The sequence below is a fragment of the Onychostoma macrolepis genome, chromosome 20 (assembly GCF_012432095.1).
Source record: "Onychostoma macrolepis isolate SWU-2019 chromosome 20, ASM1243209v1, whole genome shotgun sequence".
Lineage (NCBI taxonomy): Eukaryota > Metazoa > Chordata > Actinopteri > Cypriniformes > Cyprinidae > Onychostoma > Onychostoma macrolepis.
In genome coordinates, this window is record NC_081174.1 from 11673516 (window position 1) to 11691030 (window position 17515).

A 17515-nucleotide genomic window follows, 5' to 3' on the forward strand; every position below is an offset into this window, starting at 1 on the left:
TCAAGGAATTGTGTGTAAGCAGGTTGTTTTGCTAGGGACAGGAGGACCGTCTAAAGTTGGAAAACAGTAGCTCAAATGCAAATATTTTGTGCTACTGATTTCCTTGCATTTGTTGCACATTATTAATAGATGGAGCGCTGAATAAAATAGTTTCATATCAAGACTCTCAAAAACGTTTATCAAAATTATGCTAAAAAATATTAATTATTTAAGCACCTCTGTCAGTGGATGTTTTGCTTAGATTAGATTCTAACAGCCTTTTTTTTTAAAATCTAACGTTGAATACTTTTGCGCGACAGTTGCTCGTCAAGACTTGTATTTTGAAAACATTCCTTTAGCGTGAACCATCATGACGCCACTCACTGGCAGCCATTTTGTAGGTCACGCCTACCGGAAACGGTGTCTGCACCTGCACCGACAGCAGAACCGAAATCGAAGGAATCCCGGTCGAGCCCCGTCACGTTTCGCTCGTCTCTCCCACTCCCATCCCGGTCACCGCGGTTTCCTCTGCGGCTCGAGCGCCTTTTCACGCCGCCGTGTCGCAGGACTGACCGCTGGAGTGTGGGGGGATTTTCCAGAGATAGAGAGAGAGGGGGAAGAGGGAGGAAGGGCAGGTCCCTCATCATCATCATCATCACCATCACCACCACCACCACTTTCACTCCCTTCATCATTTCCAAACATCATCATCTTCAACGCGACGAGGCGTGTCTGCGCTTACTAGAAACACACCGGGACACAAAACCAGCAGCAGCACCGAACAAAATGCATCGCGTTGACCGCACGCCGAGCCCGGACGCCGTTTGATGTAGCACGTTGTATTATTTATTTATTTTTTGATCTGGAAATTTCTTGACTTTGTTGAAAGAGCGAGCGAGCACTGCGGCCTTGCATCCAGCTGAATGAACGATGCGGACTTTACCAGCACCCTGATTTAGCTCCGCATTTCCCACGGATGACCGTTTCACCGCGCCAAACAGCGTCTCTTTTCTCCGATCTGCGTGTTTTTATGGGAGTGACGGATAGCTAGTAGCCGATATAAAATGTGGAAGTGGAGGCGGCTGATGCGGTTGTCCAACCGCTCCTTAATGGCCTTCATCTTTTTCTTCTCCATGTCCACGACCTGCCTCTACTTCATCTATGTGGCTCCCGGAATAGGTAAGTTTCGCTCGTTTAGAGTGATGCGATTAAACGTGTTAATCGTGTTTCATTCATCACTGACTCCAGATACTGATCAGCACCTCCCAAACAAGCACTAGTGACAGGTTGTGTTTAAAAACCCAACTAAACAGCCGTTATACTGTGATTCTGTAATGACAAACTAGGGTTTGGGACGCAGCCGATGTGTTTAGAGCCCACAATTAAATCAGATTTGGCCACTGAATCCACCATTAAATGGTTTATTGCTAGGTTTACGCCCTCCTTGGCCAACGACTGTTCTGTCCAAGTTTGTGTATTTGAGGTATATTGAATTATGGGCCGTTATTGTGTTTGTGTAAAGCTCTTGTTGAAGTACAACATCTGTGATATTTTCATTACAAAATACTGTGTACTGTAGCTATACACACACACACACACACACATATATATATATATATATATATATTGTAAAATATATAAAATATATATTTTCATATATATACACACATGTGTATGTGTGTGTGTGTGTATATATGTATGTATGTATGTATGTATACCCTTCTGAAAAAGCATACTTTTACAAGTATATTACAAAAATAATATACTTAAGAACTGAATGTTATGTTCTTGGGCACATAAATGCATGTTATTTACAATTAAATAACATTTTTTATAGTTAAACTTTATATTCAATGCAGTTAGTTTAACTTTGGTTGGACTTAAGTAGCCTACAGCTTTATATGTAGTTTCATATTTACATGTGTTTTTGCTTTTCATATCTGTCTTTTAAATATGCTTAAAATGTTCTACCGAATACACCAAGCATTTATGGTCATGTAAAATATACTTCAATGTCATTTAAAACTTTTATGTCATGTTTTCAAATATACTCATAACTACACATTTGTAAGAATGAAGTTGCTATTTAGTTCATTTAAAATATATATTAACTTTAAATGTAATATCAATTCACGCAGTACTGGCAAAATTATAGCCCATGTCTTGTTGACTAACATGCTAAAGCACAAATGTTGACTGACAAATTAAGACACGATGTAAAATGTACTTTAAAGTTATGTTTATCTTGGCATTACTAAGTGTTGAACAGTCATGAAAGTGTATTAGATGCTCTCACAACTGAAGTGTATCTTAACCCATTTGCAGTTTGTCTTGATTTGCTTAACTGAATGTCTACACAAATGTTAAGTTGCTTATGACAAGCTGTAATATTTAACTTTCAACCTGACTGTTGTTGTCCCTGAAGATGTTTGAAAAAATAAGGGATTTCACAGCCTTCTTGACGATCACAGTTTTGTGTTGATTTGTGGACGTGAAACAGATCTCTGTTTCGGTGTCTGTGCTAAAATCTTTATCTAGAAATCCAGGCAACCCTCCAACACATGCCACTACACCGACAACACACTGCCAAATCCTGTTTAATAGCTCTTGCTGTGTTTGTATTAATCAGTGCCCAAGAAAGGTAATGATTTTTTTTCCGGCCTTCACTGGACTGTGTCTAATGTATGAAGAGCTCTGGTCGGTTAGGAAGAACCAATGTGTTTTTTTGTCCTTAGGCTTGGAGTTAATTTTTTCTACCATTAATGGCTGCTGTTTATATTCTTGCTTGGAGATTTGTATCAACATTAGGAATCTACTTGCTGCGGTGCAGTTTCCACACAGCAAAGCTAAAGTTTTTTATAGATATGACCGCCAAATAAAGCTTTTTTTTTTTTTTTTCATTTCTAGGTTGTATTACAATTATTTTTGTTTTAGAATTGCTGTTATTGCAGAAAAAAGGGGGCAAACTCTTTATTAATGCTCACGGGCTTGAAATGAAATGGTAAATAATCAAAAATGGGTGTGTCCATATACTTTTGGCCACTTTTGACATATACATTTGTTTAATTTTATTTAAAACCAACATACAATTTACACTATTTCTGCAAAATTCACTGCAAAATATTAGAGGACATTTACATTTTCATTTCTGTCTTCTGTTAATTGTTAGTTACGGTTATTGGCCACTGCTGATAATGTTACATTATATAAATGTCATCTAATTTATGACCTGTCACATGAATTTACAGGCAAGAACAACTGATTATTTTTGTTATACCCTGTATATTATGTGTGTAAAACTTGTCCCTTATATGCAGAAACCAAAAGATGTTCTCATTTAGATTGGTCTACACAAATGTCTTGAGTTTACACTTATGTGCTTCTATAGTTTTTCCCATCAGAGGATGTGAGACTCTGTACAGACTTCCCTCTATACCTATAGCTGAAATTCAGCAGTAGACATTTTGCTGATATTGGTTCATTTCTCCTCATATATGGACTCAGAAATGTTGGTTTCAGGAATGCTGACACAACTTTTGTGTAGTAGTTAAATTAAAACCGCATTACACTGACAAGAACAAAGGCTAAACCACAGACAGCTACTGATGCTTACGATGATAGGAGCTTATTGTTTCAACATTTGCCATTTTCTCCCAGTGCTGCTCGTAAGAGCTTTTCTTTGAGAGGAAGAGATTCAAAACAAAAGCCTTCAATTTGGCTGTCCGGTTACAGTTGTTTTACAGTGTGGAAATTTGCATATTTCTGTTATGGTTACATATTTGATTACATACTCTTTTGTTTCCTCTTTACGTCGTTTGGGAAATTCATTACAGATCCTCTCTCTCTCTTTCTCCGTTTCAGTCAACACATATTTCTTCATGGTACAGGCTCAGGGCATCATGTTACGAGACAATGTGCGGACCATTGGTCACATGATCAGGCTATACACCAATAAGAACAGTACTCTCAACGGCACAGGTAAGAGTGAACGTCCTTTCATAGTGACATCGGCCAGACTGATCCTTAAACTGAACACTTTTGCAAAGGTATACTTAATTGTTTGCTTTATGTAGCGCACAGTTGAGCATGCAAGTACACTTTCAATGTGTACACTATTAACTTTAAAGGGATAGTTCACCCAAAAATGAAAATTTGATGTTTATCTGCTTACCCTCAGGGCATCCAAGATGTAGGTGACTGTTTCTTTAGTAGAACACAAACAAAGATTTTTAACTCAAACCATTGCAGTCTGTCAGTCATATAATGTCAGTCAATGGGCTTCATGGTTTTGAGAGTCAAAAAAAACATTCACAGACAAAACCAAATTAAACCTTGCGGCTCGTGACGATACATTGAAGTCTAAAGACACAAAACGATCGGTCTGTGCAAGAAACCGAACAGTATTTATATCTTTTTTTTTTTACCTCTGATACACCGCAATGTCCAACTGTCCTGAGCGCGTTCACAGCAGCCTGCGCGTGACGTGTCGTCGTCTTCTTGCTTTCCACCTGTCTCTCAAATGGACCATTGACACACTGGGCGAATTCCAAATGGCTTTTTTTTGGAACCCTTGAAGGGCACTTCGGGAAGGGGACGCCATTTGTAGGGACATTCCCAATGAAAGTGAGCAACTGAATCCCTTCACGAAGGGCCCTTCCAGAAGTCCGTTAGCGAAGGGAATATGCGATGGTCACTTCACGGAAGTGATTTCCGTTTGTGATCATGTGATCTTCCGTTAGGAGATCTTTCTATGCATTTTAAAGCAAAGTTGGTGTTTTGACTACACATACAATCATAAGTAGAATAGGCTACATAGGCTAATAGGAATAGGCTCTGCCCTTCGAAGGGAGTAGGGCATAGGGGTGCTCACTTCTGTTTGGAATTCACCCTCTATCTACAATCTCAGTTAGGAGTGTCGATGGTCCATTCGAGAGATAGGTGGCAGTAATGCACTTAAGTCGGCGATCCGCCCTAAAGCAAGAAGACGACACGTCACACGCCGGCTGCTGTGAACGCACTCAGGACAGTTGGACATTGCGGTGTATCAGAGGTAAAAACTATATAAATACTGTTCAGTTTCTTGCACAGACCGATCGTTTCGTGTCTTTAGACCTCAATGTATCGTCACGAGCCGCAGGGTTTAATTTGGTTTTGTCCGTGTATGTTTTTTTTTTTTTTTGACTCAAAGATGTGGAGCCCATTGACTGCCATTAAATGACTGACAGATTGCAACGGTTTGAGTTAAAAATCTTCGTTTGTGTTCTACTGAAGTAACAAAGTCACCTACATCTTGGATGCCCTGAGGGTAAGCAGATAAACAAAATTTTCAATTTTGGGTGAACTATCCCTTTAAGCATGGATGAACACGCTTACCTAGTGGACTTTTGTTTTTGAGTGCTCAAATCACTTGCACATGCACTGCTGTCCACATGGATGCATAAATCAGTGAAAATCATGACTGAAATTACACCATGCAGACTGTCGGGAAGGGAAGTATTTTGGCTTAATAGATCCTGTTTCTTGGTTTCAAAGTCAACGTGAAGTCAGTTTGACCTTATTTCCTCACTTAATGAATGTCCCTGGTCTCACTTGGAAATATTCATCAATGTTGTTCCACAGCACAAAAAAAACCAATAATAATAAAATAAATGTAATAACTTTTCTGAAACAAAAATTCTCTGGTGTCATAGACTCTACAGGCCAATATTGACACTTACATTCAAATTCTTCACCGTCCAGTCAATTCCCAGTGGATAAAATCAAGTGCCATCCCACCTTCTATCTCATCAAATATAATTTTACGGAAAAGTCATGTTTTATTAGATTGTGATGGTTTTAATCCTGTCAGAGGACTTTATTCAGTTAACTCTTAAAGAGATTTTTAATAGAGTTAAGCCAAGTTGGAGTTTTTAGCAAAAAAACCTTATGCAATTCAGTCATAAATTTTTCTCACCATGAAAATAGCCATAGAAGCTGGCATAGCATTAGACACAAACGAACAAACTGATAAATAAGTCACACTATGGAAATAAACTGGGAATAGCAAGTCACATTGAATCTAATGTGTATCTGTCTGTCTTTGTTTTAACAGATTATCCAGATGGAAATAACTCGAGCGAGTATATCGCTCAGCCAACCACATACCTCCCTGAGAACTTCACATATGCTCAGAACCTGCCCTGTCCCAAACGGTTACCTTCTATGAGTAAGTGTCTTGAGTTAAACAATGCCTTTGTTTATTTGACTCAGAAATGATTTGAATATTGTTTGGTTTTGCTATGCTAATGATGCAGTATCTAAATAAGCATACAAATGCAGTAAAGGGAACAAATATTAGGTAAACTAGTTTGCTTTAATTAAATTGACTTTTTTGGCCCTGGAATTGCATGCTTTCCTACTATATAGTAGATGCAAACAGTATGTGAAAAGACTACTCTCTGAATTCACAGTATTCATAAAATAGTTTGATAAAAATACTTAAATGATTACTACTTCTGGTGAGATTTTGAAGTGTGCATTCTGTAGGCACTTTACGGTCTCTTGAGGCCACAGCAGAGAAGTTGTGAATGCCACTGAAACAATGCAACTGACATTTGTAGGGCATGTTTCCATCCACCTATTTTAATGAGCATTTTTGAATATTGCATAAAAAACGCTGCATGGAAACGCCAAGATGCGCATAAATTCTAGAAATGCACATAAAAAAAACGTATGCGCACATTTGAGTAGGATAAACTTTTTATCCAATAAGAAAAAATAAATTCCTCCATGCGCATTGAAACAGACGTGACTTCGCGCTATGAGACAGGATAAGTTGACTAGCAGCGGACCGATCTCGTTCACAGCATCTGAAATGTTGTTTTGGTCATTCTGAAATGCCTGAGCAAAGTCTGTCATCAAAGTATTTCTGTATAATTGTCTTACATGACTGTGTTCCCAAACAGCAGGCATCCACCTCCGAAAGCAATGAACGCAATTACTTTGTTTTTCGTCTGTTCGCTCTGAGGCACAAGTAATTTATCATATATGAACATTATTCTATTCAATGGCTTCTCCTTGTTTTCTTGGATGGAAATAGTGCTTTATTCACAAATGTTTTATGCAATATTACATTTTTGCGCACAAGTTTAATTCAAATCTTTGGATGTAAACACAGCTAATGACAGCATGATGAATTTAGTATGTCTAGATTACATTCATACTATATAGATCATAGATTTTTAAAACAGTTTTAAGTTAATTACTTATTTAAAAGTAGTACCTATTCTGAGACATTTTTCCTATATAACTCGCCATTAATTTTTTGCTAAACTTGGTGCAGTTCATTATGGTATTGCCTCTCCTGTGAAGGATAAATCTGGTGCTCCTTTAGCTTTTGGCCAAAAGAAGGCATTCTAAACAGTCTTTTGAAGGCAGCATAAAACAACCTTTGTTTGGGGAGTGTGCTAGCCACTTAGCTTTTTAATCTAGACTTCTCAGGTTTAATATGCTTTTTTCTCATTCATCTCTGTGTGAGGCACACCCATCACATTGGGTGTGAATTTTTTGGCTAGTCTTCACACACCTTTTCAGGTTTGCATTTCTCAGCACTAAATTACTAAGAAATGTTTTTTTTTTTTTTTTGCTTAGTTTCTTGTTTTTCTTTGCAGAGGGTCAGATGGAAGTGAACATGACAGAGGTTCCTATGGAGGAGATTGAACTGAAGCTCAAACATCTGGACATTCAATTTGGAGGCCACTGGAAGCCCAAAGATTGCAAACCACGCTGGAAGGTGTGACATTGTTGTAGTTACATTATCAAAAAAGGTCATTCAGCACATCAGCATGACTGGTTTTGTGGTTTTCTCTCTTGCTCTCTCTCTCTCAGGTGGCCATTTTAATCCCCTTTAGGAATCGCCACGAGCATCTTCCCATTCTCTTTCAGCACCTCGCCCCTATGCTCCAACGCCAGCGCTTGCAGTTTGCCTTTTATGTCATTGAACAGGTGCGCAAATACACTGTTTTAATGCAGTACCGCCATCCACCGATGGTCTACTTTAGTAGTTTGTATTTGACCTCAGTGTGCCAGTATCATGTACCAATGATTGAGAAAAATCAATGAACAATCATATACAGGTGCTGGTCATATAATTAGAATATCATCAAAAAGTTGATTTATTTTACTAATTCCTTTCAAAATGTGAAACTTGTGTATTATATTCATTCATTACACACAGACTGATATATTTCAAATGTTTATTTCTTTTAATTTTGATGATTATAACTGACAACTAAGGAAAATCCCAAATTCAGTATCTCAGAAAATTAGAATATTACTTAAGACCAATACAAAGAAATGATTTTTTGAAATCTTGGCCAACTGAAAAGTATGAACATGAAAAGTTTGAGCATGTACAGCACTCAATACTTAGTTGGGGCTCCTTTTGCCTGAATTACTGCAGCAATGCGGCGTGGCATGGAGTCGATCAGTCTGTGGCACTGCTCAGGTGTTATGAGAGCCCAGGTTGCTCTGATAGTGGCCTTCAGCTCTTCTGCATTGTTGGGTCTGGTATATCGCATCTTCCTCTTCACAATAGCCCATAGATTTTCTATGGGGTTAAGGTCAGGCGAGTTTGCTAGCCAATCAAGCACAGTAACACCATGGTCATTGAACCAGCTTTTGGTACCTTTGGCAGTGTGGGCAGGTGCCAAGTCCTGCTGGAAAATGAAATCAGCATCTCCATAAAGCTTGTCAACAGAAGGAAGCATGAAGTGCTCTAAAATTTCCTGGTAGATGGCTGCGTTGACTCTGGACTTCAGAAAACACAGTGAACCAACACCAGCAGATGACATGGCAGCCCAAATCATCACTGACTGTGGAAACTTCACACTGGACTTCAAGCAACATGGATTCTGTGCCTCTCCACTCTTCCTCCAGACTCTGGGACCTTGATTTCCAAATGAAATGCAAAATTTACTTTCATCTGAAAAGAGGACTTTGGACCACTGAGCAACAGTCCACTTCTTTTTCTCCACAACCCAGTTAAGATGCTTCTGACGTTGTCTCTGGTTCAGAAGTGGCTTGGTAGCTCTTTTTCTGAAGACGTCTGAGCGTGGTGACTCTTGATGCACTGACTCCAGCTTCAGTTCTCTCCTTGTGAAGCTCTCACAAGTGTTTAAATCAGCTTTGCTTGACTGTATTCTCAAGCTTGCGGTCATCCTTGTTGCTTGTGCACCTTTTCCTACCCAAATTCTTCCTTCCAGTCAACTTTGCATTTAATATGCTTTGATACAGCACTCTGTAAACAGCCACACCTTTCAGTAATGACCCTCTGTGACTTACCCTCTTTGTGGAGGGCGTCAATGTTCGTCTTCTGGATCAGTTCCAAGTCAGCAGTCTTCTCCATTAATGTGGTTTCAAAGAACAAGAGATACCCAGAATTTATACTGTAGGGATGGTCATTAATTGAAACTCAAATGTAAAAATTCTAATTTTCTGAGATACTGAATTTGGGATTTTCCTTAGTTGTCAGTTCTAATCATCAAAATTAAAAGAAATAAACATTTGAAATATATCAATCTGTGTGTAAGGAATGAATATAATATACAAGTTTCACTTTTTGAATGGAATTAGTGAAATAAATCAACTTTTTGATGATATTCTAATTATATGACCAGCACTAATAAAATCACTGGACAATAAAAAGCTTAAGACGTTTCTGTGTCTATCCAAACACCTTCATCAGTTGTAAAAACAGGAAGTAACTCTGGCAAATATATCCACAAAAGTCACACGACCAACAGACCTATAGAGGTCATATGACTACTAGATTAAATGTGTAACACATGCCAGATCAAGATAGAAATAAAGATTGGACAATTACTGCCAGCAAGTGGGTGAAAAATCTATCCGACAGAGATCTCACCGAGCCAGAGATGGAGGTTTGAATTTTGCAGTGGCACCAGACATTGTTCCAGTAGTAGAATTAATTATTGCAACTGAATCTGCTATTCGGATTAACAAAATTCCAGAAGCGGAGGCCGAACAGCTTCGCGCAAAAATTTCCATAACTTTGTCTAGTGCCAAGCTACCACCTCCTAATCTGAGTAAACAAGGGAAACAAGCTGTAACTTCGTTAAGTAAGGATCAAAACATCACAATTCTTCCAGCAGATAAGGGGAGATGTACAGTAGTTTTGAATACGGAGGACTATCATGAAAAGGTATTTCCTCTTAATGATAGCAATACATATGAACGGTTGAAACATGATCCTGCAAGGAAATATAAGAAGCAAGTCATCAGTTGCTTACAGTCGTTGGAGAAGCAACAATCCATAGATCGGAAATTGTATTTTCGTCTGTACCCTGGTGAAAGTACTCCTTGTATATGGACTTCCAAAAATACATAAGAAGGGTGTTCCACTCAGACCTGTGGTGAGTGGTATTAATTCGGTTACTTATAATGTGGCTAAATATTTGGCCATGGTTTTGAAACCGTTGGTGGGTAATGACGGAACGTCATATACAGAATTCTAAAGATTTTGTTGATAAAATCAAAGGACTCACCTTGGAGTCAGATGAGACTATGGTGTCGTATGATGTTACATCTTTGTTTACATGTGTGCCGACAGCCCAGGTGATTTAAAATTGTAAAAGAAAGGTTGCGTCAGGACCACACACTGGGTGAGAGAACGCCACTGAGTCCGGAAGAGATTGGTTCACTGCTGGAATTGTGCTTAAACACAACATATTTCAAGTACAAAGATGGGTTTTATCGACAGAAGCATTGATGTGCGATGGCTTGCCCAGTGTCACCTATAGTGGCTGATCTGTACATGGAGGAAGTGGAAAGAAAAGCTTTGGACACGTATAGTGGGGAGGTTCCAAGCCACTGGTTCAGATATGTGGACGATACATGGCTGAAGATTAAGAGAAGGGAGATTAATTTGTTCTTTGAGCACATTAATTCAGAGGATATAAATGTCAAGTTCACCAAAGAGGAGATGTTGGATAACGAACTTCCTTTCTTGGATTGTACTATAAGAGTGGGTGAAGACAGAAGATTACAAGTGGAGGTGTACCGTAAACCCACTCATACGGACCAGTATCTTCTGTTTGATTCACAAAAACTGGGTGTGATTCGCACCTTGCAACATCGAGCGGAGAGTATACCCACATTTCCAGAGGTCAGAGAACAAGAGAATAATCACATCAAACAAGCTTTAAAGAAATGTGGTTACCCAAATTGGACATTTATCAAAACTCATACAAAACGAAAAAGGGAGGTGAAACGGTCAGAACAAAGGAAACATAATTTCCAGAAAAAAACATGTTGTTATCCCTTATGTGGCTGGAGTATCTGAGAAGTTCAGAAGGGTTTTCTCCAAGCATAAGATTCCTGTGTATTTCAAACCAATGACTACTTTGAGACAATGTTTGGTCCATCCTAAAGACCGGATTCCCTAACATCAAAGAAGTAATGTTGTATATGCTGTTAAGTGTAGTGAGGAGTGTGAGGATTTATACATAGGAGAAACAAAGCCACTTTATCGACGCATGGCTCAGCATAGACGTGCAAATTCTTCTGGGCAGGATTCGGCAGTTTTCTTGCATTTTCAACAAAAGAAACACAATTTTCACAACCATGAGGTGAGAATTCTGGATGGAGAAGAGAGGTGGTTTGAAAGAGGCGTAAAGGAAGCGATTCATGTAAAGGTGGAGCCATCCCTCTTTGAATAGGGGAGGGGGTTTGAGGCGCCATCTGTCCCACGCCTATGATGCTGTGCTGAAAACGGTGCCACGACGCTGCAAGGAGAGATCGGAGTGCTCCGTTCGGAGAGTAGGAGGGGCACCATCATAAGCTGCAACACCATCCACTCGGGCATGTTACACATTTAATCTAGTAGTCATATGACCTCTATAAGTCTGTTGGTCATGTCACTTTTGTGGATATATTTGCCAGAGTTACTTCCTGTTTTTACAACTGATAAAGGTGTTTGGATAGACACGGAAACATCTTAAGCTTTTTATAGTCCAGTGATTTTAATAAAAAGTAAAAAAACTTTGGAAAATCATACATATATAATTTATTTATTTTTTCTCAATACTTTGCTTTCAGACGGGTACTCAGCCGTTTAACCGTGCCATGCTGTTTAACGTGGGCTTTAAAGAGGCCATGAAAGACCTGGACTGGGACTGTGTGGTGTTTCACGACGTCGATCACATCCCAGAAAACGACCGTAATTATTACGGCTGTGGTCAGATGCCTCGACACTTCGCTGCCAAGCTTGACAAGTACATGTACATGTAAGTTGGTCATCACTGATGCAGTTTTACTTTATTCTCTTTGCATTTCATTACTTTTACCCTCCTTTCTTGTCACTTTTCTGATTGCTTAACATTTATTTTCCTTATTGCCCAGCTCTTGATGTTCCAGGTTTTGAATGCAGCTAAGTTGAGTTCAGTTTGTTTTCAAAGTGTGTATTTCAAAGAATTCGAGCCTTGTGTTTTCAACAATTCTAGTGGTGTTATAGAGGGTTTTTTAGGTCGTGTTTGTGTATAAACTCGTATGATGTTATCCACCACCTGTAGATCCTTGCAGTTCCCAATGTATATAACCAGTGTCTGTGTTTAGTTATTTGGTTGGAGTGTTTGAGAGATTTTATCTTTCTAATTAATCTAAAATTAGCTTATTCACTGAACAAAGATAAGAACAATCTGTAATGTTCATATTCATTCAACCAAAAACTGATCAATTTCAAAAACCTGTTGAAAATGTAATCAATAATGTTTAAGGCTTAACCAAACGTGTTAAGTTTCACACTGAAGTATGACACCTACAGTGTCATTTTGTGATTATGTTTTTCCTCTTAGTGCTCTTTAGACTTGCTGTTATGTTGCAGTGTCACTTACTTTATCACAAGATATGAACTTGCAAAAATAGTTAAGACAAAACTAACATCATGCTACACTTGTGCTGTTGAATATTCAGGGTAAACCTAATTTGTCTTTTTGTAGACGTTAAGGACCTGCAGAACCCTACATTTCCTTAAGTTCACGTCCTGTTTTATTGTATCTGTAGTAAACAGCAAATGCAAGTGTGTGGTTCATGTTTTTTTTTTTTTTTTTTTTTTTGGTTATTCACAGCAGTTCATAGAACTTGGATGTTAGGAAGGACTGAAAAGCTTTAGGGACATGCAGATTTTAGGACTGTTTGTTATGCAGATTATGTCATTTGTGTAATGAGGTGTAAACGCAGCTCTAATTGCCTCTCAAAAGTGTTTGAGGTAGTTGGAGAATTTACCCTTGTTTTGCATGTGACCAAGGACTGATTAAAGACCCCGTGGTGCAGCTTTGCTTTGGTTGAGATGGTTGTTCCTCTGAACATATTCTGGTTGAAACCAAAACTGCTTTTTGGAATCTGCAAGGAAGTAAATATGTGCTGTATCTCCTTATCGCCTTGTGACGTAGTCTGACAGTCTGTGCTATTAAAGGACTTTTTTTGTTGCCTATTGCTTTCAAGTGATTTCTGATGGTAAGGTTTATGTTTCTTCTTTTTATTTTTCTCTTTTCCGTGTTTTTTTAAGAATGTTTTACAAATGATGGCATATTTGTAGTTTAGTTTGCTAAGTGTTGTGTTTTGTGTTTTCAGTCTTCCCTACAATGAGTTTTTCGGTGGAGTCAGTGGACTTACTGTTGAACAATTCCTCAAGATCAATGGCTTTCCCAATGCATTCTGGGGCTGGGGCGGAGAGGATGATGACCTCTGGAACAGGTCAGTTGTGTTTAATTAGTAGTGTGTGTTTATTCGTAAGTCCGGCATAAGTATTTTAAAAATATTCAGTTACTTTTGTACAACAAGCAATTGTTGTTTCTCCATGATGTTGATGCATGATGCTGTCTGGGTTTCTTGTTCTCAGGGTACATTACGCAGGTTTCAATGTGACCAGGCCAGAAGGTGATATTGGGAAATACAAATCTATCCCCCATCACCACAGAGGAGAGGTGCAGTTTCTGGGGAGGTCAGTGAGCACACACATACGTAAACACTAGGGGTGGGTTGTACGTGCAGAAATTTGTACTAATATATAAACTTTAAATAAACTACCATTCAGAATTTTTTTTTTTTTTTTTTAAGAACTTGAAACTTGTAGTCGGCAGTTATGTATTAAATTGACCAAAAGTGACAGTAAAGGCTTTGGCGTTACTACAAAAATCTGTATTTTAAATAAATGCTGTCCCTTTTTCAAAAACATTTAAAAAACTTACCAACCCCAAACTTTTGAATGGTTATGTTATATAATACAATTACCCCAAACAATATCCAAAGTAGAGGCCTAACACATTCAAATACGTTTTTAACAGTCATGGAAATAACAAAACAGAATTATTATAAATAAGTCTTAATTAAAAAAATAACTAGGCAACTATTATTACTATTTATTGTTTATTTTATTTATTTTTGAAAATTTGTCTTTTCCATTGTTTCTGAAGAAAACCTTTCTACATAGATGCAAACTCCTCACCTTTAGGTGACCACTCACCTTTTTCAGATCAAAATAGGTCACCTGTGGGATTTGCTTGGATTAGAAGGTGTTTTTATGAGGAAGAAGGGTAAATAAAGAACTGGGGCTGGTTGCATAAACTGTTTAGACTAGTCTTAAAAAGTTAGTCATCTAATTTTTTTTCCTCAAGGCTGGTTATAACTTTTTTTAATTCAGTTATGAAAGGGTAGATTGGTCTTATTTGTGTGGGAAAAGTAAGAAATGTAAAAAATAAAAAATTAGTAAAAATTTTTTTATTTTTTTGGTGAAAAATGACAGTTTTGGATATAAAAGGTAATAAAAAAATATTTAAAAAATAGCTTAAAGCAGGGATGGGCAACTTTGATAGTGACGAGGGCCAGCATTTTTTTCTCCTTTATACCAAGGGGTCAGATTACAACTTAAGAGGACAGTTAAAAAGGCTTATTCAAAGTTTTTTCCAAATGGTACCATAATATAACCAGGTATCTGCAGGATAAAATCAGATTTAAGACCTGCACTTTACATTTCAGCCTTTAAACAATTTTTAAGAAAAGGAATGAGTCAAAATGATCAATTATTATATTCATTTAAACAATTATTTTCAACAGTAGCCTATATTAAATAAGTATTTTAGTGTCTTAATTATTAAGATTTTTAAGAGTGGCTGGAAAATAGCGACCTCTACTGGTTGGAGGTAGTATTAACATCATAAACTGAAAGCAATCTTTACGTGACTGACTTTTAAAATGTTTTAAAATTGATCATCCGATCCAGCAGGCCGTATACGGTTGCCCATCCCTGCCTTAAATTAACTACAAATGAGCATGTAAAGCAAATATCTTTAAAGGAAATTCTGGAATCTGCGCAGTGTTCTCACCGTTTTCCCCTTTACTTGTTTGCATCTCTGTTTCTATTATACTACTTTTATGACGTATTGAAAAGGTTTCTTGGCTAGATTTTATTACTAAGTCTAGCTGCATTGTTAATCCAAATGTTGTTTATTAGTTCTCAAGGTAATTTACTCAGTGCGATTGCTTCTCTCTACGTGTTTGCCGGTAAGCCTGACATTAAAAAAAACAGGAACTACGTGCTTAGCGGTGGGTCAGGTCGGCAAAACTGAGGAAGCACCTTTTTTGTTTTGACAAGCACATTGTGAAGGAAAATTTGGACTAAACCGCCTTCTTCCTCAGTCTCCCTTTTGTTTTCCCCCAATTTTGGAGGCTAGTACTACAAGAACTAAGATTTGGACAGAGGAAAATTGCTTTCTTGTCACTGTTCTGTTCAGTCTTTACCTCTGCCCTGCTTACACTTGACCTGACCTTAAACAAAAGTTGTATTCATCTGTGAGTGGATTGACCTATGTGTGACAAAAACATATTTGCGTTTATACATGCATAGATCTTTTGTGTATTGTAGCAGATTATCTCAAGGAGACACTAACCCCCGGTTCATCTTGCCCTCCCCTCAGGTACAAGCTGCTGAGGTACTCTAAAGAACGACAGCATCTGGACGGCTTGAACAATCTGCAGTACTCTCCGGAGATCTCTCTGAGCAGCCTGTATAAGAACATCACGGTCAATCTGAATCCCGAGCTTGCCCCCATAGCAGAGTACTGACAGGCTGTGACCCGCGAGTCAAAAAATGTGATGTATCGATGCCAAATGCCCTTAAAAAACAGGAGCGAGGAGGGCAGAGGCCTGTCTAATGCACAGTTAGTTGCGTGACGTGAGTGTGTGTGTGTATGTGTGCGATTACTGGATCATATCTGTGAAAGTGTATTAGCGTGACTGCGTGCGTTTAATTGCATGTTCCTATGTCCATGCTGGCTTTAGCGAATCAAATCACAACACATTTCAAAAAAGGTGGGGAGTGCCAGCGTCAACAAATCCGATGTTTACTGCAAAGCCTTAAGTGAATTTTATAGGCTATCAAACTCTGTAGATCCAGTCATCTGTGCTTACATTGTAGAAAGCTTGGTTTTACATTGCAACAGCACTCTTGACGCCAATAGACGTTTTGTCATGTTCTGTTAGTATAATTTTTTTTATACATATCTATCGTTTTTTAAAGAGAAAATTGTTTAGAAGACGTCAATGCAGTTTAAATGGATGTATTTTAAACCTGTCTTTCACTTCAGATGGTTTTGTTCTTGTATTACGATATACATTTCACCTTGGTGGTGTTATATATATATATATATATTTTTTTTCAAAATCCCATGGCTATACAGAAGGCTGTGACAAGTTGCATGCATGACCCAGACTCCCCTGTAAATATCTGGCCTTTTAAATGATGCTTTAGCTTTGTCCCCCAAAAGACGCCTGTGATTCCAGTGGAAACACTCTTCTTTTTGGCAGCTATTTGTTGATTTTGATTTCTGTTAATTTTATTAATGATTTTTTTTATCTTCAATGGTTTGGGACACATGACAGATGGACAAAAAATATCAGCGATGACCATAGAATGCAGGAAACCGAATGAAAAATGACATACAGATATCATTACTTGCTGCATGCCTTAATTTATTTTTTGTTACGTGATTATTTTGTCTTAAACTTTTATTTTTAGTCATATTGAATGTTTTTTTTGTCTTCGCTTTTGTTAATGGCATAGTCATTCTCATGTATTGCTTTTGAAGTGCACTCCACAGTAGTGAAAGAAGATGTGATTGAAACGATAGCGAGGTGTTTACGAGACGGGTCGTTCGCAGGAAGACCTGGTGGTCAGTCGGGTTCGCAGCTGCTAAAGCCAAGATGCCCTTCGCAGGGTTTGGCATGTGTCTCAACCTGTGTTTTTGTCTGTTTGTGTGATTAGCTCTCGGTGTGAAGTACTGGGTGACGTTGCGCTCCGGTAGGGCCTAGATGAGAGAGCGATGTCGCCATTGCTCTTGAATGGCATTCGGAGTACACTTGGGCCATGACGACTTTATGCTGTTAAAGTTTCGAGCATTACAAGCTGTTGGGAAAACTTTTTGTTGGTACATGTTCGCCTTTTGTATATAATTTTAATTTGTTGGTGTTGTCGATATAAAAT

The 17515-nt window shown here is 38.2% G+C and overlaps 1 protein-coding gene across 1 annotated transcript; it reads left to right on the forward strand.

The window, feature by feature from the left end:
• The first annotated feature begins 410 nt into the window (after positions 1-410).
• b4galt6 (UDP-Gal:betaGlcNAc beta 1,4- galactosyltransferase, polypeptide 6) lies at positions 411-16689 on the forward strand. The gene is made up of 9 exons (XM_058755827.1): positions 411-1158; positions 3841-3957; positions 6071-6184; positions 7629-7750; positions 7846-7962; positions 12076-12263; positions 13609-13731; positions 13877-13978; positions 15951-16689. Exons 1-9 carry the CDS (start codon positions 1044-1046, stop codon positions 16096-16098), a joined length of 1146 nt encoding a protein of 381 aa, XP_058611810.1. The 5' UTR covers positions 411-1043; the 3' UTR covers positions 16099-16689.
• Positions 16690-17515: the final 826 nt, after the last annotated feature.

Excerpts from the sequence above, each read along its gene's own strand:
- b4galt6 (XM_058755827.1), top strand. The coding sequence starts at position 1,044 with ATGTGGAAGTGGAGGCGGCTGATGCGGTTGTCCAACCGCTCCTTAATG. Across the intron at positions 1,159-3,840 it reads CTATGTGGCTCCCGGAATAG|TCAACACATATTTCTTCATG; the intron begins GTAAGTTTCGCT and ends TCTCCGTTTCAG. Across the intron at positions 3,958-6,070 it reads CAGTACTCTCAACGGCACAG|ATTATCCAGATGGAAATAAC; the intron begins GTAAGAGTGAAC and ends TTGTTTTAACAG.